At 41.0% G+C, this 23,795-nt stretch overlaps 1 protein-coding gene across 1 annotated transcript in view; it reads right to left on the bottom strand.

The window, feature by feature from the left end:
* Positions 1 to 23,795, bottom strand: part of lamc3 (laminin, gamma 3) — a gene marked incomplete at both ends in the record, with an annotated part of 136,163 nt that overhangs the window by 50,535 nt on the left and 61,833 nt on the right. Inside the window, one exon of the mRNA XM_079257021.1 lies at positions 14,672 to 14,870. Coding sequence (XP_079113147.1) covers positions 14,672 to 14,870 — 199 coding nt within the window. The remainder of the gene's footprint in view (positions 1 to 14,671; positions 14,871 to 23,795) is intronic.

Genomic DNA, 23,795 nt, shown 5'->3' with positions numbered 1-23,795 from the left:
GCTTCCGTAAGTAATGGTGATAACCAATGGTGGGTAATAATGAGACCACAGTCTTTTGCATGTACCAAAATATCATCTGATATAATGAAGTATGAAGTCAAACAAGTTACAACACCACTTGGGTACTTTTCATCCTCAACACAAAGAAAAGCCTGCAGGTTACCTTAGAAATAAACTATCCAACTATTACATTTAGCAAAGTTATTTTACTAAAGCAGCATCGTCTCATAGAAAACTGCACTCACATAAAATAGTTTGCAGAGACTCCTGGTTTAAAATGTTTCACACTAAAGCAGATAAATGGATAGTAATACTGACACGGTTTTAATAATAATTACCTAAATACAGCTGCTAAAATTAAAGACACAGACAAAACTAATGACCTTTTTTTTCCATTTCTTATGTTTCATCAGTTCATGTGATGGGAGGGGGGACTCGAGTGTGAGTGGGGTTGTGATCCATGCACCAACGACCAAAACAAATGCTCAGATGTATCTGTGTTGCAGACATATTAACGATAAGAAATTCATAGCGAATTCTGCAAATGCATAAATAAGCTACTTTAATTCTTTATTTTAATCTCTCAGCATTTTCTGATCTAACATTTTAAAAGAAAATGAGGTAATAACAAAGCACAATTACTTCTAGTTACAAAATCAAAAGCAATAATCAGTACTTGTCATACAGGACTAATTAAGATTCATAAAAGCAGTAATTGATCAACTATCCATGCTTTAACAATACATTTTCCTTTTATGGCTTTGAGTCGGGTGCCAGTAAATAGGATTTAACCTTCTCAGGTTAAAGATGGACTAAAAGCTGATATTTCTAGAAGTTCTTTTAAGTTGTGAAAAAAAGGAAAGTAACTGGAAACCATTGCTTCCTGCGTGTTTATTAGGAGACTTTTGATCACTAAATTACTGCTTATTAAATGTAATTTTTGTGTATTGTCAGGTAAAATTGAGCATCTCACTGCTTAGTTAATAATTTAACATCACCTGCAGTTTCTATGTACCTTATTAAGTCATTTATAGACCTGGGTAGTATTGTCTTTCCTCTCATTTTCCTGCAACCCTGCACTCTCCTCCATCGCCTGATGTAAGTCAGGTATATCTCAATATTTTCCGAGCAATTTCAACGTGACTGACCTTTCCTTTGTCAATGTCAGTTTTCCACGACCACAGACAGTATCACAAGTGTTCTGACTCTTGCTCGAACTGCTCAGACAGTCATCATGGGACTCTTGACAACCGACTCTACTACTTAGACTTCAAATCAAATCAGACCTTTCCTAGCTGAGGATTGCAGACAGCTCTTTGCTCATGCTTTAATCATCCCCGATCTGAGACAGAGCAGTTGCCTTTCATTGCAAAGTACAACTTACTTACCAGGCTGTAACATCCTGTACCTTTTCTTCTGCTCTTTTAAAATGGAACATATTTTGAGCATGTCTTGGAGGGAGCTAACAGGTACCGAAAACTCCCACCCCCGCCACACACACACCATTATTACTGCAAGAGTCCAATCCCAGACGTATATAGAAGCTCTACAGAACTCTTTTGAGCTAATAGACTGAAACATGGTCTGTGGAGCACAAAGAGAGGATAATGAAGCTACATAACATGTCTATTTCCACACGGACTCTTTCTTTTGTGCTTCACTTAAAACAAGGCCTGGAAAACAAAAACAATTAAATCCCTTCTCAAGGAAGAAGAAGGTTGCATAAATAGAGGAAGTTAAGTTGGTCTGTGGGTGCTGGGAAGAAGAATTAAAGACAACACATAGGATGAACTGAATACAAATTGCAACAAAACAGTCTGAAGGAGGTCCTGAGTGGGATGAGAAGGATTAGGGGCAACAAGACACCAGTCCAAGGGAGGGAAGAGAACAAAAATAGAGTGAAAAACTTAAGCCTGGTTTTGAGCAGGCTCATTGTGGAGAACAGGCCACCTGCCCCACTACACCAGGTTGACAAGCCTAATGAGATCTCTCTGTGACTGATTAGCCTGCTGCTTCCCCACAGGCCATCACACGGGGGTTCACATCTCCAGCACCACTCTGCCTCTCTCTGCCAGTCACTGCTGCCCCAACTCGGACCACTTTTTCTTGACAGAGGTGAGACTGAGTCTCGGTAGATGACAAGATGCTGAGGAGAACTATAAAAATCTAATTTGAAAGGTGAAAGACTGTAAAAAATTTCTGCAAAGGAAATGGGAATTGCAAAGTCACAGCCATCAATATCATTATTTTACCGAATTCTGTCAGTACAGAAGCGTTGTCAGAATATAAATATATATATATATATATATAATAAAAAAAAAAAAAAAAAATATATATATATATATATATATATATATATATATATATATATATATATATATATATATATATATACTGTATATATACACACTGCAAACTGTAATCGGAATCGAACTGTACACTTAGGAAGCAGCATTGACTGACAACCAATTTAACATTCTGTTGTGCAAATAGAATAGAAAACAGATGGAAATTATAGGAAATTTGCAAGACACACCCAATAAAGGAGTGGTTCTGCAGGTCTACAGACCACTTCTCAGTTCTGATGCTCTCTGGCTGATGCTTTGGTCACTTTTGAATGCTGGCGGTGCTTTCATTCTAGTGGTAGCATGAGATGGAGTCTACAACCCACACAGGTGGCTCAGGTAGTGCAGCTCATCCAGGATGGCACATCAGTGCAAGCTGTGGCAAGAAGGTTTGCTGTGTCTGTCAGCGTCATGTCCAGAGCATGGAGGCGCTACCAGGAGACAGGCCAGTACATCAGGAGACGTGGAGGAGGCCGTTGGAGGGCAACAACCCAGCAGCAGGACCGCTACCTCCTTCTTTGTGCAAAGAGGAACTGGAGGAGCACTGCCAGAGCTCTGCAAAATGAGCTCCAGCGGGCCACAAATGTGCATGTGTCTGCTCAAACACCATGCAGGACGTTTGACATTTGCCAGAGAACACCAAGATTGGTAAATTTGCCACTGGCGCCCTGTGCTCTTCCCAGATGAAAGCAGGTTCACAATGAGCACATGTGACAGAGTCTGGAGACGCCGTGGAGAATGTTCTGCTGCCTGGAACATCCTCCAGCCTGACCGGTTGGGCAGTGGGTCAGTAATGGTGTGGAGTGGCATTTCTCTGGAGGGCCGCTCAAGTGTGTGCTCGCCAGAGGTAGCCTGACTGCTATTAGGTACCGAGATGAAATCCTCAGACCCCTTGTGGGATCATATGCTGGTGTGGTTGGCCCTGGGTTCCTCCTAATGCAAGACAATGCTAGACCTCATGTGGCTGGAGTGTGTCAGCAGTTCCTGCAACACGAAGGCATTGATGTTATGGACTGGCCTGTCCATTCCCCAGACCTGAATCCAGTTGAGCACATCTGGGACATCATGTCTCGCTCCATCCACCAACGCCAAGTTGCACCACAGACTGTCTGGGAGGAGATCCCTCAGGAGAACATCCACCGCCTCATCAGGAGCATGCCCAGGCGTTGTAGGGAGGTCATACAGACACGTGGAGGCCACACACACTACTGAACCTCATTTTGACTTGTTTAAAGGACATTACATTAAAGCTGGATCAGCCTGTAGTGTGTTTTTCCACTTTCATTTTGAGTATAACTCCAAATCCCGACTTCCATGGGTTGATACATTTGATCTTCATTGATAATTTTTGTGTGATTTTGTTGTCAGAACATTTAAGTATGGAAAGAACAAAGTTTTTAAAAAAATGTTTCATTCATTCAGATCTACAACGTGTTACTTTAGTGTTCCCTTTATTTTTTTAAGCAGTATATATATATATATATATATATATATATATATATATATATATATATATATATATATATATATATAGATAGATAGATAGAGAGAGAAAGAGAGGGAGAGAGAGAGATGGAGAGAGAGAGAGAGAGAGAGACACAAGCCCAACCAGGTCCTACCAATGACTAGTGACGACTGGACGGAAGAACAGCACAGAGGTGCTAATCATGGCAGCACAGGACCAATCCTTGAGTACTGGGGCAATCAAAAACCAGATCTACCACTAAATATATATATAGTGCTAAAGTAAGTTGGCAATGCTGATTAAGCATCGGTATAATCAGTGTCCCTGGAAATGCTCTGACTAACATCCACAGGCTTGTATCTTTAGCCCCCGACTGCACTCTGTATGTGTGTGTAAATATATATAATCCTGATTAAAATCTTAAGACCAGTTGACAAATTGCTAGAATTTATCATTTGAATTTTTGGATCTCAATGACATTTTATGTAAAGCTAAAATATGCAAAAGCAAGAAGAGGGAGTGTGACAAAAAACACTTTGAAAAAGTAATTTATTGAAACCAACAATTAAACTGAAATAGGCTGTTTATCAGCTGATCAAAAGATTGAAGACCACAGGCTATTAAAGCCAAAATCTGCTCAAAATTCTTATTTTCTGTCAGGCTTTCACACAGCCATGCCTTCCTGACGACTGAAGCTAAGAAGCTTTCTTTTCTTGAACGTGGTCGGATCATCGAGCTGCACAAGCAAGGCCTCTTAAAGCGTGCCATTGCTGCTGAGGTTGGATGCAGTAAGACAGTCATTCTAAAATTTCTGAATGATCCTGAGCATTATGGAACAAAAAAGTCAAGTGGTAGACCCAAAAAAATTACGCCTGCACTGAGTTGGAGGATCCGACTGGCTGTCCATCAAGACACAGGGCGGTCCTGGACCCAAGTTAAGGCCCTTACTGGTGCCGACTGCAGCGCAATAACCATCAGACGGCATCCACGGGAAAAGGGTTTCAAAAACAAAAAAATGCATCTCAAGACCTTGTCTCCTTCAACGCCACAAAACTGCCCGTTTACACTTTGCCAAGGGGGATCCAACATGGGACATGAAGAAAGTTTTATTCTCTGATTAAAAAAAGAAATGGACAACAGCATATATGTATGTAAAGCTGTTATCGAGTTTGTTGTTATCAACTCCATGTTGGGTTTATCTTAGGTGGTGATGAGACAGTTTATAACAGGGATCACCAAATGCAGCCCTCTAGGGCCGGTGTCCTGCAGGTATTGGATGTTTCCCTGATACAACACCCGATTCAAATTAAAATCTCCAACAGCTTGTTGTCAAGTTCTGCACAAGTCTGTCATTCTTGCAAAAGAACGACCCATTCTTTTACATCAGGTGTCTTGCTGCAGGTTACCTGAGGGCGGTTTGTTTAAAGTTCTTGTGTATGCATGTGGACGTAGACCTCCAGTGGAGTTCTAACACCTTACCAATTATGAGGAAGGCCCATCATGCTAACTTTTTCAAAATTGTATCACAGACCCCCTCTTTAGTGTGCTGGTGAGGCAAACTATTTCAACAACCCAGAACCAGAAAGAATATCTCAGCAGAGTTTCACACATATTTTTCAATTGATACATTTGTCACCCACATGCACACACCAATATGCTTACAGGACTATGACTGCTGTGTCTCTGCTGGCTGTGAAGTGACTTATTCCTGACTATAGCATAGTTCAATTCAAATAATAAAGGTTAAATATGCAAGCCGCCTGTATACGAGATCTCGTTCTTTCGGTCACGACCCACAGCTCATGACCATAGGTGAGGGTAGGAATGTAGATCGACTGGTAAATTGAGAGCTTCACCTTCTGGCTCAGCTCCTTCTTCACCACGACAGACCGGCGCAGAGTCCGCATTACTGCAGACGCCGCACCGATCCTTCTGTCGATCTCGCGCTCCATCCTTCCCTCACTCGTGAACAAGACCCCAAGATATTTAAACTCCTCCACTTGTGGCAGGACCTGACCCCCGACCCGGAGAGGGCAATCCACCCTATTCCGGCTGAGGACCATGGTCTCAGATTTTGAGGTGCTGATTCTCATCCCAGCCGCTTCACACTCGGCCGCAAATCGCTCAAGCGAGAGCTGGAGATTACGACCAGATGAAGCCAACAGGACCACGTCATCCGCAAAAAGCAGGGACCCAATCCTGAGGCCACCAAGTCGGATCCCCTCAACACCTCGGCTGCGCCTAGAAATGCTGTCCATATAAGTTATGAACAGAATCGGTGATAAAGGGCAGCCTTGGCGGAGTCCAACCCTCACCGGAAACGGATCCAATGCGGACCAAGCTCTGACACCTGTCGTACAGGGACCGGACAGCTCGTACAAGGGGGTCCGGTACCCCATACTCCCGGAGTACCCCCCACAGGAGCCCCCGGGGGACACGGTCGAATGCCTTCTCCCGGTCCACAAAGCACATGTAGACTGGTTGGGCAAACTCCCATGCCCCCTCCAGGACCCCAGAGAGGGTATAGAGCTGGTCCACTGTTCTGCGACCAGGACGAAAACCACACTGCTCCTCCTCAATCCGGGATTCGACTATCCGGCGGACCCTCCTCTCCAGGACCCCTGAATAGACCTTACCAGGGAGGCTGAGGAGTGTGATTCCCCTGTAATTGGAACACACCCTCCGGTCCCCCTTCTTAAAAAGGGGGACCACCACCCCAGTCTGCCAATCCAGCGGTACTGCCCCCGATGTCCACGCGATGCTGCAGAGGCGTGTCAGCCAGGACAGCCCCACAGCATCCAGAGCCTTAAGGAACTCCGGGCGGATCTCATCCACCCCCGGGGCCTTGCCGCCAAGGAGCTTTTTGACCACCTCAGCGACTTCAGCCCCAGAGATAGGAGAGTCCACCCCTGAGTCCACCAGCTCTGCTCCCTCATTGGAAGACGTGTTGGTAGGATTGAGGAGGTCTTCGAAGTATTCCCTCCACCGACCCACAACGTCCTGAGTTGAGGTCAGCAGCTCCCCACCTCCACTGTACACAGTATTGATGGAGCACTGCTTCCCCCTCCTGAGCCGCCGGATGGTGGACCAGAATCTCCTCGAAGCCGTCCGGAAGTCTTTCTCCATGGCCTCGCCGAACTCCTCCCATGCCCGAATTTTTGCCTCGGCAACAGCCGAAGCCGCATGCCGCTTAGCCCGCCGGTACCCATCAGCTGCCTCCAGAGTCCCACAGGCCAAGAAGGCTCGATAGGACTCCTTCTTCAGCTTGACGGCATCCCTCACTGCTGGTGTCCACCAACGAGTCCTGGGATTACCGCCACGACAGGCACCAACTACCTTACAGCCACAGCTCCGGCTGGCCGCCTCAGCAATAGAGGCACGGAACACAGCCCATTCGGACTCAATGTCCCCCGCCTCACTCGGGACATGTTCGAAGCTCTGCTGAAGGTGGGAGTTGAAGCTCGCTCTGACAGGGGACTCAGCCAGACGTTCCCAGCAGACCCTCACAACACGTTTGGGCCTGCCAGCTCTGACCGGCTTCCTCCCCCACCATCTGAGCCAACTCATCACCAGGTGGTGATCAGTTGACAGCTCTGCCCCCCTCGTCACCCGAGTGTCCAAGGCATGTGGCCGCAGGTCCGACGATACGACTACAAAGTCGATCATTGAACTGCGGCCCAGGGAATCCTGATGCCAGGTGTACATATGGACACTCTTATGCTGGAACATGGTGTTCGTTATAGACAATCCATGACGAGCACAGAAGTCCAATAACAAAACACCATTTGGGTTCAGAGGGGGGGGACCATGCCTCCCAATCACTCCCCTCCAGGTCTCACTGTCATTGCCCACGTGAGCATTGAAGTCCCCCAGCAGAACAATGGAGTCCCCAGAAGGAGCACCCTCCAGCACTCCCTCCAAGGACTCCAGAAAGGGTGGGTACTCTGAACTGCTGTTCGGTGCATAAGCACAGACAACAGTCAGGACCCGTCCCCCCACCCGGAGGCAGAGGGAAACTACCCTTTCATCCACCGGGGTAAACCCCAACGTGCAGGCACCAAGCTGGGGGCTGATGAGAATGCCCACACTTGCTCGGCGCCTCTCACCATGAGCAACTCCAGAGTGGAAGAAGGTCCAGCCCCTCTCGAGGGTACTGGTTCCAGAGCCCAAGCCATGCGTCGAGGTGAGTCCAACTATATCTAGTCGGAACCGCTCAACCTCGCGCATAAGCTCAGGCTCCTTCCCCACCAGAGAGGTGACGTTCCACGTCCCTAGAGCCAGTTTCTGCAGCCGGGGATCGGACCGCCAGGGTCCCCGCCCCCTTCCAGCTCACATTGCACCCGACCCCTACGGCTCCTCCCGCAGATGGTGAGCCCACGGTAGGCGGCATAAATGAGTTTCCTCCGCAGGGTGGCCGGGCTCTCCCTTAGAGATAGGGTGAGGAGCTCGGTCATCCGGGAGGGGCTCAGAGTAGAGCCGCTGCTCCTTCGCATCGAGAGGAACCACTTGAGGTGGCTTGGGCATCTGGTCAGGATGCCTCCTGGATGCCTCCCTGGTGAGGTGTTCCAGGCACGTCCCTCTGGGAGGAGACCCCGGGGAAGACCCAGGACACGCTGGAGGGATTACATCTCTCGGCTGGCCTGGGAACGCCTCGGGATCCCCCCCGCAGAGTTGGCAAATGTGGCTGGGGAGAGGGAAGTCTGGGCTTCCCTGCTTAGGCTGCTGCCCCCGCGACCCGACCCCAGATAAGAGGCAGAAGATGGATGGATGGATAAATATGCAAGCTTCATCATCACATGGGGTGTGAAGTATTTAAAAAAAATGACTGAATAACTTGATATGGACTTTAAAAACTACAAGTTTGAATCAAAACCTACATGATTTCTCTAAGTCCAACTGAAAATACTGTATGCAATTCACCTGCAGCATGCATGATTGTACGGAAAAAGAAATATGGATTTAGTCTTCAATCATATTTATGGTATCATTATTGGAAGGAAAAGTCTCACAGACAATATTTAGAAACAGAAAAACACAAATAAGTTAAGATGTAAAAGTTAAGATGTACAAAATAAATAGGACAAACTAGTTTTACTAACATGTCAGTGAAACATCTAATAGAAATTCATTGAGGATAAATATACCTGACTGCTAGCTACAGGTATATATATAATGTTAACACCATTAGTGTGATTAGAATTGTATTTCATTAAATGGAAAGGTGTTCTGTCATCTCATTATAGATTTAAATTACACATTTACATTTACATGTCATTCTCAGTGAATCTATCAGTATATTTTTTCCTCATAAATATTCTGTGATACCTGCAATATGAAATATCCATCTGCATCCAGGTATGGGAGACTGCATTATGTACAAGCGGCAACCTATGGCTGTTAAAAGTGAAGCCTATAAAACTGCAGTTCCCCCTTCATCCACTAGGGGCTGGCTCCAAAACAAAGCAAATCCCCATTGACTCTCATGTTAAAAAGGCCAACTTCACAACAGAAATAACCATGTTTACAGCCTGGTTCAAAAATCCATTTTCGGTTTATAGGTCAGGTTTACCTTCATGACAACTGTCGGGGGAGGAATTTTTTTTCTAACTCGCTCGTTTAAAAGTAATTTAATCTCGAAGTTCGGCATATTTAGGGGCATGTCCTTTTGACTGATAGGTAACGATCTCCCACTTCAAGTCATAAGTACGTAGAACAACCGTGGTTTTTAGCTGGTTAACAACGTGACTTAGCTTTAGCCCGCTTACCTCCGTTAGCTGGTTAGCTCCCGTTATCTCCCGTTATCACCGGGTTAGCTCGGTTAGCTTTTAGCTACAGAAAGCTCGGAGTTTGCTCGATGTCAATCATCCGGCATGACGCTCACGGCTCCCCAGTCAGCTCCACCTGTTTGCCCATATTTGTATTTTCCGGGCTCGACGACGCGCATGACGCTGCCAAGATGGCAATGATAGGAACCGCCCATCGAGCTTCAATTCAGCTCTTCAGAAACCTATGGGTGACGTCACGGAGGCTCCGTCCATCTTTCTACATACAGTCTATGGTTATGTATTAAACCCTAAATGAGTGTGTGACTGTTCAGATATTTAAAACTGCAGATGTTAGAAGCAAAGTGCTGCAGTGGGTCAGAGATGTTTTAACTTACACACTCCTACCACATATAAAATTCTAACTTTACTCTTCCATTACGTTAGAAAAGCATTGACTCAAATCTGTGCACGCAGATTGCAGCCATCCACATGCAGCGCACGTTTCAGGGGGAACTGTGTACAGCTCCGCGAGTGCACAAACACACAGTAATCCCTCCCAGTTGCATCCAGCTGACAAATACTTCCTAATGATGAGAACAGAACTGATTTCACACTTATCTGTACCTTCTCAGCACATTTGGGGCATGTTATTCAGAGTTATACTTAGCATTCCATCCTTTATAAAAGTGACATTTAGCATTTCATACTGTGGTAGACAGCAGAGGATGACCTGCAGGAGTTTATTGGGTTTCTCTCAAAGCAAAACGCTCTAGATTAATTTTCATTGTCAATAAAATAACAAACTGAAGTGAACTTACGGCTTCAGTGCTCTGGCGTGTAGCATTAACAGGGATTCAATAACAGAAATACAATATTCACAAATATCTTTGGTATCATTTAGGATGACAAGCAAATGTTTTAATTTCTGTTTCCTTTCAAATAAGTCACTTACAATAACAGATGGTATAACTGTTAGGTTTTCTTTTTGAGGAAAGGCCAGAAGAAGCTCATTATTAGCCATGGATGAAGTGGATATCTTTTTGGTTGCCAAACTGGCATTAAGATAAAGACATGAATCAATATGAGGATGTCATGTAATTGAAATAAAGCTTTCAAAAGTAAAAAAAAAAAAAAAAAGCCCGTCTGTGCACAGGTTCTCCCACAGAAGATGATCATGTTGCACCACCAGAATGGAGAAAACCAATCCCTGGTCCTTTCAAGTTTTTAGCAAGCCATGCTACTTTTGCTACTAATTTTGGAAAGTAGGGTGAAGTAGCTGGTGTTCAGTTATCTGCCGTCAGCAACTTGCCACTAGATTAAATTACACTTCACCCTTCAAGCCTGCCTCTGTAGAGATTTAAAAGTCACTTCGTGGCTTTCATGTCCACTAGGACACCAGGCCTGTGTGACGTAAATTTTTGTCATTCTCACCAGCCCTTTAGGTCCCTCTATGGCTGACAGCATGCAGATTAAATCTTTGTTATTGTGCATACTGAGTGTGCTTGCTTAATATGAGCCTGGGTCAGTCTCCATTTAGGAATACAACAAACTGCAAAAAGATGACCAGAGGAACTATATGGATGTCTGTGAGAAGAAAATTGATTTCAAAAGTATTGCAATTTGTGTGATCAGCGCAGTGTTTCCTGATACTGAATTTTGGTTTAAATGTGTGCCAGATCACAAATATTTAAGGAAAAGTTTGAGGTCATCAGTACTGATAAGACAAAAATAAGTACCACAATAACATAACCAGACTGTTTTTATAGCACTTGGTGATCTCCGAATAAATGGTCTTCCGAAATGTTTCAGTGAAGATAGTGTTGTGATGATGAGAACATTTCCACACCATGGACATTCGTATTAGCAACAGAAAGCCTTGCTTGCCCTCAGTTTACATTGTTGTTCTCTGTCTTTTGTATTACAGGTAAAGTGTGTAACAAAAAGGTGAATAACAGAAAAAAATCAATAGAAACTGAATTTTAATTGGATTCTAATCACCTTCCTGAAAACAAAAGGAAAAAGGTTAGATTTTTATTTTCTGCAGAAGTGTGGAGCTATCATCCTAATAAAAAAAATATATATATCTGGGACACGTTAAAACGTGAAATGAAACGTATAACATGGGTTTTACAGTTAAAACATGAAATTTATTCCATTAAAACATGGCACTTTTGTTGTGAAAACATAAACCATATTCATGTTTGAATGAGGAAACTGTGCAGGTGGTAGATAAGTGAAATTACTGGTTTACTAAATAGGATGAAGTTGTACTTCTTGGGAGAGATTGTGATGATGAATCTGGAGGATAAACCAGACAGGGTACGTCTTTGTGTCAGCAACTTCATTTTTCCAGTCCCAGTGGTGCATTTAGCCTATATAATTTTAATTTTAGTTTTCAGTAGACAGCAGGACCATAGGCATAACTAATGGCACATGTTAACACACATATCCTGACACATGCGGCAAGCAAGTAACGTGTGTTGCTTATGGATATCCCACATTCATGTATATGCAACAATAAATCAGTGTAGAATAATTAATCCTTGACAAAAAGGAATGAAAGGTTTCTGCTTGACGAGAATAATTTCCATAAATGCTTCAATATTTCCAGGAGGAAATATAACGGAGGAAAATTATGGAAAATTACTGAAGCGTAGAGCTGTCACGTGGCTGAATGAAGAAACAACAGAAGTGTGTGAAGTGAGAACTTTCTGAACTTTAAAATTGCAGCACTAACTTTGTTTGCGGTGCTAAAGCATCGTTTGGAACAAGTAATGGTTTAAAAGGCACATAGAAAAAGATGGTACACATGTACATTGGTTTGAGGTAGTTATTTATAGTACAGTCATTGCTGCATCCGAGTTGAGCGGATCCACTCAGGAATGAAAACATGTTGATCTGGAAGAACTTTGGCCACTGATGGCCACCGTCCACCAACAACTGCTCTTCGAATTTCCACTGCAGTACAGTGGCTACTCATACACACTGTACCTTCAAGTGTTCAGTGTGTGTTCAAGTATTTATATAGGGAGCTGGAAGATGCCAGTTGGTTTTCTTTGACTGTACATTTCCTAATCCAAGAATGGCAGCAAGCTCGCTTTCCTCCCAGTTTCTGTCTACATTCTAACTGATCTTTGCTCTCCAATCATCCAGTTGTTTGTTATAACCTGTATTTAAACTGCTTAATCTGCTTTTCCTTGTGATTGTGTTGTGTTGTGGATGTACTTGACCTCATTTGGTTTGGTGATTTTTTTTTTTTTTAACTCTATACAACTTATCCAATAATGTTATTTCATTTTTCTTGGATGTTGCACATAAACAAATGAAATGAACCTGGATTATTCACCTCACTTTAAATTAATCAAATAAAGCTACATTTGGACCAGATAGCATGTTTAAAACAATCTTTTATCTTAGTAATTTAGTTTATATATTTTTAGTTTACGATAAAGCCAGTGAGTTTTTACACACTAGTGTGACATACAAAAGTAAAAATTTTCAATACAAAATGGTGTCTAAAAAAAAAAAAAAAAAAAAAAGAAAAAAAAAGTGGTGTGAACTGGTACTGCCCAACAAATCCACTAAAAATCTAATGACACAAGTCTCACGAAAAAAAAACATCAGAATGCTGTGTCTATAACTTCATGTACAGTAATATTATCTGTTCATATCCACACTCAGAATACATATCTGTTCAGATTGTTAATGTTAACATTATTATTCTTTGTACACTGGCCAGTATCTAACTTTCCTTCATGGAGATCAATAGTGTTTTCACTTAGTCTGCGGGCTGTGACGGCTTCTATCTAATTTCAGCCCTGGTGTTGGGGTATCAGAGTGCAGAGGGACCACTTACTGTATATTCTACCTCCAGGCCAACTCCACACACTGTCTAGCACCCTGCATGCTGTCACTATAATCCACTTAGCTCCCCTTTCCATGTTAGGACCTGGTGCACCTTCCAGCCAGACTCACCCTTCTCCGCTTTCTCAAGTTTCATAGCAGAGTGATGCTCCAGTCCAGACACAACAAGAGGTAATCAAAAGTTGTATTACATCGTCTGATGTGAAATTACTACACCTGCCACTGCATAGCACTTTTGGTTACTCTCATTAACACATTAAATAACCCTTTCCCTCCAAACCATTGCCACTAGAACAAAGAGAACCTCTGGAAGTTGACAAAATGGATCTTTTCAACTTAATTTAGTCATTTTTTAAGCAGTTTGCTGCAAAATGATATGCCTAAATCTCATGGTATGCTTCTTGCTCTGACGACAGTCGCAAAAACTAGAGTGACAATGATGTTGCTTATTTGCCAGCTTTTTATGTATCCTATTATTACTTTTCAGATATAGCTAAAATAAAAAAAAAAACCTAATTAATTTGTCCATTCACCTACTCGTCTGTGGATCTTGTGTTAAATGTGGACGCTACGCAAGATGTCCCAAGACCCAGATGCTCTATGAAATGCTCAGTATTTTTTTTTTTTTTCCAACATGAGACAGGCTTCCTCTGTTTATTCACATAGCCCCTTTTCCCCTCTCAGAATATGTTGGATGCCTGCCTGTATTTGGGGATTAATTCCCTCTCTTTATCTCAAGAATTGCTTTGGTACTATATTACACAGGCTTTTTGTATTTGCATTCCTTATTTACCCCTGTTCCCCAATCAGCTCTCAGCTGGATTTGATGGTTTTTCTAAGTCTTTTTCTCAAACTTTTGATGCTTTACCACTGCTGCACTTATTTAAAACAGCCCTGGATCTGCAAAAAAGTATAACATGCATAAAATGAAATATAATGTACCATCTATATATACCTGCTTGCAAGTACACAAAGGAGGAAGCTCACTACTATATTTATATGATGTGATTCTGCTGGGCCCACGACAGTAAAGTTACCTTAAGTGAGCACTAATTATATCTTGGATCTGTACTTTATGGACTCTAAATATAATGTACAGATTCAGAAAATAAACAAAACAACCTTACATCCAAGCTAAAGATCCTGACACACACTCCTCTTCAAGAGCAATTAAAAAACAACACGTGCACACACTCACAACGACAGACCTACAGACCTGTGCATGCTCATACCTGACAATGAAGGAGTGCCGGGGGGTCAGTTTGGGGTCGTGGTCCAGCAGAGGCTGAGAGTAAAGGTCAGCTAACAGGGTGATCCCAGAGCCTTGGAGGAGCAGAGTGACACGATCGGGGAGCAGGTCGGGGGTCTCAGAGGTGAAGGTGATGAAAAGAAGCTGCCCGTAGCTGTGGACTTGATGACCCAGGAATTTCTCTAGCAGGGAGGGGGAGGTCAGATGTTAGAGAGGTGATTAAAGTTATCATTACAATTTCAGACTGGGAAATCTTTCTGCCAGTATTGTAAATACAGAGGATTGTGCGGTGTGGTGAAAGCGGAAATTAGACATTTTTGTGCAAATTTGAATAAAATCTTTTCTATCTTGGTCCGTATTTGTGTATATATAAAGGCAGAATTAATGGCTTTTTGAGCTCACATGGAGCTCTGCAGGAGTCTGTGCATAATTACCCACCCTCTCATCTTTCGTTTCTTATAATACATTAACAAGACTTCAAAGATTTTAACTATCACAAGACACCCACTCTCCACCCTCAAAACTGGCTAAAACAAGAATACACTAAAGTTGCTTCTGATTTATGAAAATAGGCTAAATTCGTTCCCTCCCACATTATGGAAATATGAAAGATGTAAACACAAGACAAATGTGGAAAGTCTTGCATTACTTAGAGCGGCGTATAGAATATATAAAATATAACATGGCATTTTACCCCATTATTACTTCCTCTACTTCCATCTTTTACAATTTCTCATAAAAGAATAGTTAAATGACCCGAACCCTTCTCTGTATACTGGTCAGTAGTTACATAGTCTTTGGCAAATACTACTTGGTATTTAATTTTGTTATCAGCTAATTGTCTTTTAGATCATGTTTGAGAGCCTCCATTCCTTCTTCCTGTGATGAGCCATCCACTCAAAGTTTGTCTTCCCTTGTGTGTCTTTTTTTCCCTCCTCCCCTGTGTGTTTGTCAGCTTTCCCTTTTCCCCCTTTTTTTTGTGTCTCTATGTCTTCCTGTCTGCTTGTTACCTCAATCACACCATTCAAGACTGTCAGAAGGTTGTTCACCTGTTTGGATCTGCTTCTGGCACTGGTTTCTCCTCCTCCTGTAACTGGACCCTGGCCAAATGAACCCCTATAAGGTTACTAAAACTCTTTCTTTTAAATCAACTAACTTGATGTCTGCTTTTTAGGTCTTGACACTTGCTGCAAAATTCTTTAAATTTTATGAGATACTTGGTGCATCATGCATGAATCCTCCAGATTTAAGAAATTCAGAAGGGTGATGATGGCAAAATCAAATCAAATCAAATCAAATCAAGGATATTTTATTCATCTCGAGGGGGAAGTTCAAAGTTCAAGCCAGCTCCTCCAAGGTTTGACATACAGACATGTAACATTAATGACAAAGAAGAATACAACTTCCAGTTTTCAATGCTTGAGGTAGTCCATTGTGTGATCAGTAGCAACCCTCTTTTTATCTTCAGCCTTTTCACAAATTCTGTGACATTTGCCTCTGGTAATCGCTAATCCATCCTTCCTCTACAACTAAAACATCTACTGTGCAGCCGGCTGAAGCACAAATCCAAACCATTACAGATCCAACTCAATCAAAAACACTCACAGCGGTGCTCTTTTCATTAAATCTGGTCTGTTTTTAAACTAGATCTATTGTTACTGTGGCTCTTCAATTTATAGTTCAGCATATGTCTACAATTTTACACATTTTTCTGGCTTGTTTAGATGTTCCTTTTGAGCTAATAAATCTCTCTCTCTCTCTCTCTCTCTCTCTCTCTCTCTCTCTCTCTCTCTATATATATATATATATATATATATATATATATATATATGTATATGCCCTGCACTGTGTACCACATATAGTTTGCAAGGTCCTTTTTTGCCTAATGCTATATGGGCACAGCTGTTCTACCTGTTCAAGAACTCTATGGAAGATCATTGTTTTGGGTCAAACATTATTTAGAAAGTCTTGAAATGTTCGTCACCTGAATGCTGGATAAGGCCAACACCATAACTATATATCCATGGCCTGAGAAGAAGATAACACCAAATTTATGGGAAACACAAACTTATTAAAGATCCTATTTCCTCTCAAATGGAAGGAAAAAAAAACAAAAAAAATAAAAGATAAATTTCTGACATGATTCGAAACAGGTCATTTCTATGATAAAAATGTTTATGAAGGGAAAAGCAAACAAAAACAAAACAACAATGCTGCCATTCTCTCCAAGTTGTGGTTGATGTGGTAGAGTAAGTGGGGGAAAAGTGACAGGTTGCACGCTTGGTTGCCATCTTGTTTCTGAGCGTAATCGTGTGTGAAGTACATCCTGAGCTCCTCTGGGGCTTAAGAGGGCTGTGGAATTGAGTGGGTGATTTTGCTTGCGAGGGGTCTTTGGCATCATTCAGAGCAATTCAGCTGTCTGATCATCCAATATCTGTTCAACCAGGAGCTGGCTTTTGTTATTCGCGTGGCGCCCTTACACAGCCCACTCTTGTCCGCTGTTACACTGATGAATGTTTTTTATCTCTCCTGCATTTGAATTGACTTTTTGACACTCTGAAATGAGGTACTTTGTGCTGTGGGTAATGTATTAGTCACCCATCTGAATAAACAACTAGTTAAAGAAATAGCTCATATTCTTAGTAAAAACTTCAGATGAGTGTGAAATGATAAAAATAGTATTTTTTATTCTTCCAAACATGCCGTGTATTTCATGGTCATTTAAATAATGCATGCTCTTTAAGCATCACCCTCAGCTGCTTTACTATGAAATATGTTGTTTTATTAGCAGTAATGCGCCATCTTTTAGTCATTTATCCACCCTTGTTGAGCAGTTAAAAAGTGTTTTTTTTCCTCCGCCCGCTGCCCCTAAAATGACAAGGAAAGGAAACATGAATGGCTATGGTTTTATATTTTGATGCATCATTCAACTTTAGAACAAAGACTTGAATGAAATGACAAATGAGTATCAATTAAACAACAGAAGATTAAATATAATTTGCAATTGGTAGCGTTTCATGTACAATGGGATGCCATTTATCTCAAAGACTTTGAAGTCGTAGGAAACTAATAGATATTGACGACTAAAGCTTTGGATGTGGCCAAACATTTAACTGCTATGACATGGGTACAAAATTACATTCTTGTTTCAAATGAGCTCCTTCCAGTGTAATTTCTAAATCAATACATATTGGAGACAAGACATTAAAGAAAATAGTTCTGAACAAGTAGAGCTTTAAATTTAATGTCCAAGTCGCAGGAATTGTTTTGTTAAACCCACACATTTAAGCATCTTAACCAGCAGAAAAACAACTGATTTGTACAGTCTAAATGAAATAACAGCACAATACTCTCTTCTTAGTCTCATCCGACACTCGGGTCTGAGCAAATGCAGAGCTTATACCACCTGTTTGTGACATGATTTTAGGATAGTAGCTAAATATGTCCAGTTTTCATAGTAATGTTTCATTTTTCCATTTCAAAAACCGAATTAGTCGAATTTCAAAGTCACTGCCTTGGCTTTTTATATATAGTTGCTCAATGGGATGCTTTTGGAAGAGTTTGTGAAGTGTCCCTGAAACAATATGTTGCAAACAGATGATAGTAAATACATCCAAGCAGCACAAATACACACCAAAAGCTGCTAAAAGGATGCTCAGTTCATTTATAGCATATGCGGCATTATTACATCAGTGAGGACTCTCCAGTCTTTAATCGACTTTGATTGTGTTGCATATTTCTGCAAGAAATTCCTTCTAAGCGAAACTTCACAGAGGCATCTGTGTAGTTTCCTCCATGAGATGCTGTATATCTGTCAATTTTATAAAATTCGGTCTCTCCAGTGAGTCACTAACACAAACACGACTCAATCGGCACTCAGAAGAGAAGCATTTGCCAGCAGATGATTATTGTTGTATTAGAGAACAGGCCCAGTAGAGCCACAATTTTTAGGGAGCAGACAAGAGGTAATTACCTCCATTTGGGGAATGATGCACTGTAATAATGAGTAATGTACAAACCTCATGTTCACAGAAAATGAAAGTCAATGGATATTACTTTTGAAATGATTAATAGGGAATGTTTTCCACACATACCTTGCATAACTGTAGTTAATGAGCCCAGTAATGCTATTTTGTGACAAAGCTAATGGTCTCCCTTATGGCTGTGAAACGTTATGTTACAGATTTAGCTTGGTGCCAGTTGTTCTGTGGTTTCATGTGCCTCACATGGTTCGCTTTCTGCGCTGGTGAGTATGGAAGTAACAAAACAGTGATCCAAACATTAATGGAGCACTGACAAGTGACATGGTCTTATCTAAAGTAGTTACTTAAACCTGACAAGAGGATTGCTCATTATAAGTATAAGCTGATGTCTACATTAGTGTGGATTTATATTCACTTCTTTTGACAAACTTATTAAATTCGAAAGAAATAAAAAAAATCCAAAAATGAAAAGGGCATGAGCATGTATCTCCTTCTGCACATTTTAAATATAACATCAGCTATTACATGACAAATTGATTACTACATCAATTTGGACAACTTATAAATCATCTGGTTTCTTATTAACAGAATTACCACTGATTTAATATGAAGAGCCACGAAATAAATCGCTTAATGCACCATAAAAATTGAAAGCAGACAGAAACATCTTGCGTGGCTCCGTCCAAAAGATGCCCACAGCAAGACATTTCAACCTTTCAGGAATCCACACTGCTTTCCTCTCATGTTTCCTATTAAACCGGTTGCTTTTACATGAATAAAACAAGTATGACATGGTCAGAAAAGTTTAGACGTTTTGGAGGGCTCTTTTTGGGGAAAAACAACAACAACAAAACCATAAACCTTCAACATCTACATTTCACAGCATATGACATGACATGTTAATGTGGACAATTAGAAACCATCCATAGGTCAACCCCCATTTATGGACTTTTTTCTTCCCATAACATTAATATGGACAGAATTCAATTCCATAAAATTCCACATGTAACCAGTCCTCAAGCTAGGCTGGAGAATTATCAGGGAGAGATGGTATTTTTTCCCATTCCTATTTAGTGTGTGTGTAAAGCAGTAAATTGTATTTGATTTCAAAACACTTTAGTAAACTTTGTTTTACTCACACTTCTTAAATCAATTTGACTTTAAAGTCTATAACAACATCATACTGATCTCAACATAAAACCAATCACCTACCCAACCATCAAACCGCCGCCAATGAGTTTCACTGATAATTGCTGATGTACGTCACAGTTTCAACTGCCAGGTCTCGGGGACCAGACAGACCCCAAAGAAAGACATTTATTGAAATCAGTACAAACAACAACAACAACAACAGCAGCAAAAATGTGTTGCACTTTTTTTTATTTCTACTTTAAATATAGCAGAAGAAAGATTAAATCTGACTATTTTCAGTCTTTATTTCAGGACTACCACTGCTCTGACTTTACGTTTTCCATCAGAGTTAATCTGGCCAATCCATTGATGAGTATTTTAAGTACCAGCGAGCATTTAAATTGCATTTATTGATCTTTCACTATTCATTTAAATTCAATCTGGTCCTGTTCGCTTCACATAACGACCCGGAAAAATTTAGACGACGGTAACCAATTGGTAAAATGTGTCTCAAAGGACGTTTGACTGAGGTTAACCAATCAGCTGTCAACGAAAGAGCAATTTCAAATTTCTCATCGAAAGCAATTATTTTCTAAAATGTCAAAATGTTGCTTGAGGAAAAGTACCAAACATTCACCGCAAGCTTCTGCTGTCAAACATGAAAGATTAATCTATTAAAAGAAGAACACATTAACAGATGATCGGCTAATAAAAATATTAGTTTCAGCCTTGGGTCATGAGATGATGCATGTATTTCATGGAAAGAGCTTCGGTCGGTTCTTTTTTTTTTTCCTTTTATTTGTTTCTATGAGGCTGTCGGAGTGATCTGAAGGCCATTCACTGTGCTGCCGCTCACAATCTGCCAGAAGCACATAAAGCTGCCATCACAACAAGTGAAATATGCCTGCATAACTTGTGGTGAATAGTGAAGGAGTCCCCAATCAATCAGAGGGTTTAGACTTCTCTCCAACCAAATTAAATCAACTCAGTTTCGATTAAATCACCACCACCTCGCACTAACGTGCAAAGTCCCACTGAGGCTCTAACACAGACGCACAGGAAGACGGTGTGAGAACAGAGGCCGGTTTGATGAACTTTGAACTTTCAGACAGGTCCAACATTGTGATGAGTCTGACTCCAACACCGCCTGCAGGTGCAACACATGACCTGCAACGTGAGCCCCATGACACACACCTGAATAATTTCATATGACAGATGAAAATACTGCCACAAGAATCACATATGTGGTGTTTTCAAAGAGGTGAAAGGGGAGAAAGTGGAGTGTGGAGCGGAGTGGTAGAGGGTCACCACCAAGCACATTAGCTAAAAGGGCAGATGTCAGCTGTTAAGACTCTTGTGCAGTCCAGAATAAAAAAGATTGAGAGGGGGAGATGAGCACTTCTTTTAAGAAGAGGGGCTAAAATAGCTCTACATGAGAACAGTAGAGTCAGATCTCCTCATTTGATTGGCTTATTTCGCACTGTAAACTTTAACAAGTTGGCTTTACTTAATATAACATAAAATATAACAAAGTAACATTTGTTATTTTGAGTACAATTAACTAGAAGGATTTTAGTTTGTAGAATTTTTATGAACTTGCTCTAAGTACAAGAGGTTGTGGAAGAAATGGAATAAATTCCACATGAATTAAATGTAATGAGTTAATTACTAGTTTACTCGACTGTCATTTGGCAGACGCTTTTATCCAGAGCGACTACATGTCGTCCCAAAGTCCTCTTTTTATTTTAAACACAAATGATAATTTCAAGTTCATATTACCTAACATACTGAGCAGAAAATGGTTCTTTCTTTGCAGCAGGAACTTGGTGCGGACGTGGTTTTTGATGCACTAAGATCAGACCATGAATGTCAGATCATAGTGCAGCAGCAGCAGCCTGCAGTCACATGACACGATCACAATTAATTAAAAAAATGTTTTTCAACATCAGTCAACATTCTAACAGGTACACCTCAATTTAATGTCCATAACTTGACCATACTGTCATGATATGTTTTATGTTGTCTTCTAGTTTCCTGTTTTATTTAGTAGTTTTCCTTGTTTAGCTCCCTTGTGTCTTGTTTCCTGTTTTGCTTTCTAGTTTTTGAGATTCACCTGGACTAATTAGTTAAATCATTCCAACAGTGTCTTGTTCTGTGTGTATATACTACTGGGTTTATCCGTTTTCTGGTTCATTTTCTTAGCTCCATGCTTCATGTGCTTTTGTTTGTTAGTCTCCGTGCCTGAGTTTAGCAGTCCAGTTTTCTGTTTAGTTGATTAAAACCCATTACCGCAACTCATCTGCCTCCTGCCATACTGCCTCTGCATTTGGGTCTACACACATCATTCACCCCATGACACATACACTGAAACTTTGGTGAAAGGTGGATTATTGCTGTTATGAGGTTAATATGGTTTTTAAGACAGCGTTTCTCCATTCCGGTCTTCAGGCCTTCCTGCCATGCATGTTTTCGACATGCTCCTCCACCAAAGCACCTGAGTCACATTGTTAAGCTTCCTCATCAAGTTCTTTGCAGCCTCTTAACGAGCCCTTTATTTCATTCTGGTGTGTTAAGGTCGTGTTGGCTATAAAACGCGCAGGGCAGGGGGGCCTGAGGACCTGAAATGAGAAACACTGGCTTAAGATGATCAAGGGTGACACAAGATGTTTTTGTTTTTTAAATGATGTTATTCTTAAATAACTTACTATTCATCATAACAGTAAGAAACTTGAGGAAAAAACAAAACTATACAAAATAAATTTGAGACATTTTGGTTTGTACAATTGAAAAATGGATGTGACAGCTTGATTTATTGAATTTTCTTTTTTTTTACCTCTTACTGACATTATTTAAATTAAGGATTGATCAAATAAATTGGGATGGGGGTGGGGGGTGGAGTTTGGGAGGCAGTGGGCACAGCCATCCATTAATAGATAAGACCTACACATCCATGAGTTAACCTTTTTATTTGAATGTGTAGACTTTGTGGACATAATTTTCATTTGTTTAAATTCCATGTTAGAAAGATGCAAAATCACCATAACTACAATCTGCTCCATTTTTGGCTTTTTTGGTGCTGAGAAGACTTATCTTTTGAGATATTTGCAAGTTGTGTGTGTGTGTGCATATTAAATCTATGTGCATATATAATAATCAATCTCGTGATAACTGAGAAGTCTCAAAAAGTTCAGCAAATTATCACAATATTTGGCACAAAGTTATTGCTATCAGTTATGAAGTAGTACAACTGTAGTAGACTGCTACCTTTTGAAAACAGACATAAAATGGTTCAATAGTTACATTAAGAAAGAACCACGTTGTAGATGTTACATTGCTAAATTCAGCCACTTCCAGCAGCTTGGATGATTCCAGCAGTGAGACAAGACCTGATAGGATCCACTTCTATAGCGACGTGTGTGTGTACATCCGCTCTCTGCCTTAACAGAGACATCGTCCACAGCTGCATTAAACTCAGTCCAACTTATCCTTACTACATTTAATAAATAACAATTGCATTTTTACTGACAGAATTTTAACATGTTAGGTTTTACTGCAGATGCCTTCATGTTTTACACACTTGAAATAAGCTGCACAAAACTGATCAGTTTGGCTGAGCTCTAGTGCCTTCCTCTAAAATGAGTATACAGAGTTCCTGTACAGGCTGTTCCTCCATGCTTCCTGTTTGACTGGATGTGGGAGTTTTTCTTCATTGTTCAGTGTGAAATGTTGCAGAAGGTATCTCTCATATTATCGCTGTTTGGGTTCTTTGTGTTTGATTAACTGATTTCAACCTCAGACAGTCTGTCACTCAATGATGTTGGTTGAGATCACTGGAATAACTTTGCTATTCATGAATGAAATGCTAGTTTAGGTTTTTTTTTTTTTGCATATCTGCTTGTCATAGCTGATATCAGCTGGATCCAGTTTCACTTTAGGATTAATATTAATAACTCGATTAAAATGATCTGTTAAATATGTCTGATTAATATTAAT

The sequence above is a fragment of the Telmatherina bonti genome (genome assembly GCF_933228915.1).
Source record: "Telmatherina bonti genome assembly, chromosome: 17".
Classification (NCBI taxonomy): domain Eukaryota; kingdom Metazoa; phylum Chordata; class Actinopteri; order Atheriniformes; family Telmatherinidae; genus Telmatherina; species Telmatherina bonti.
This window is presented reverse-complemented; position numbering and strand designations above follow the sequence as displayed.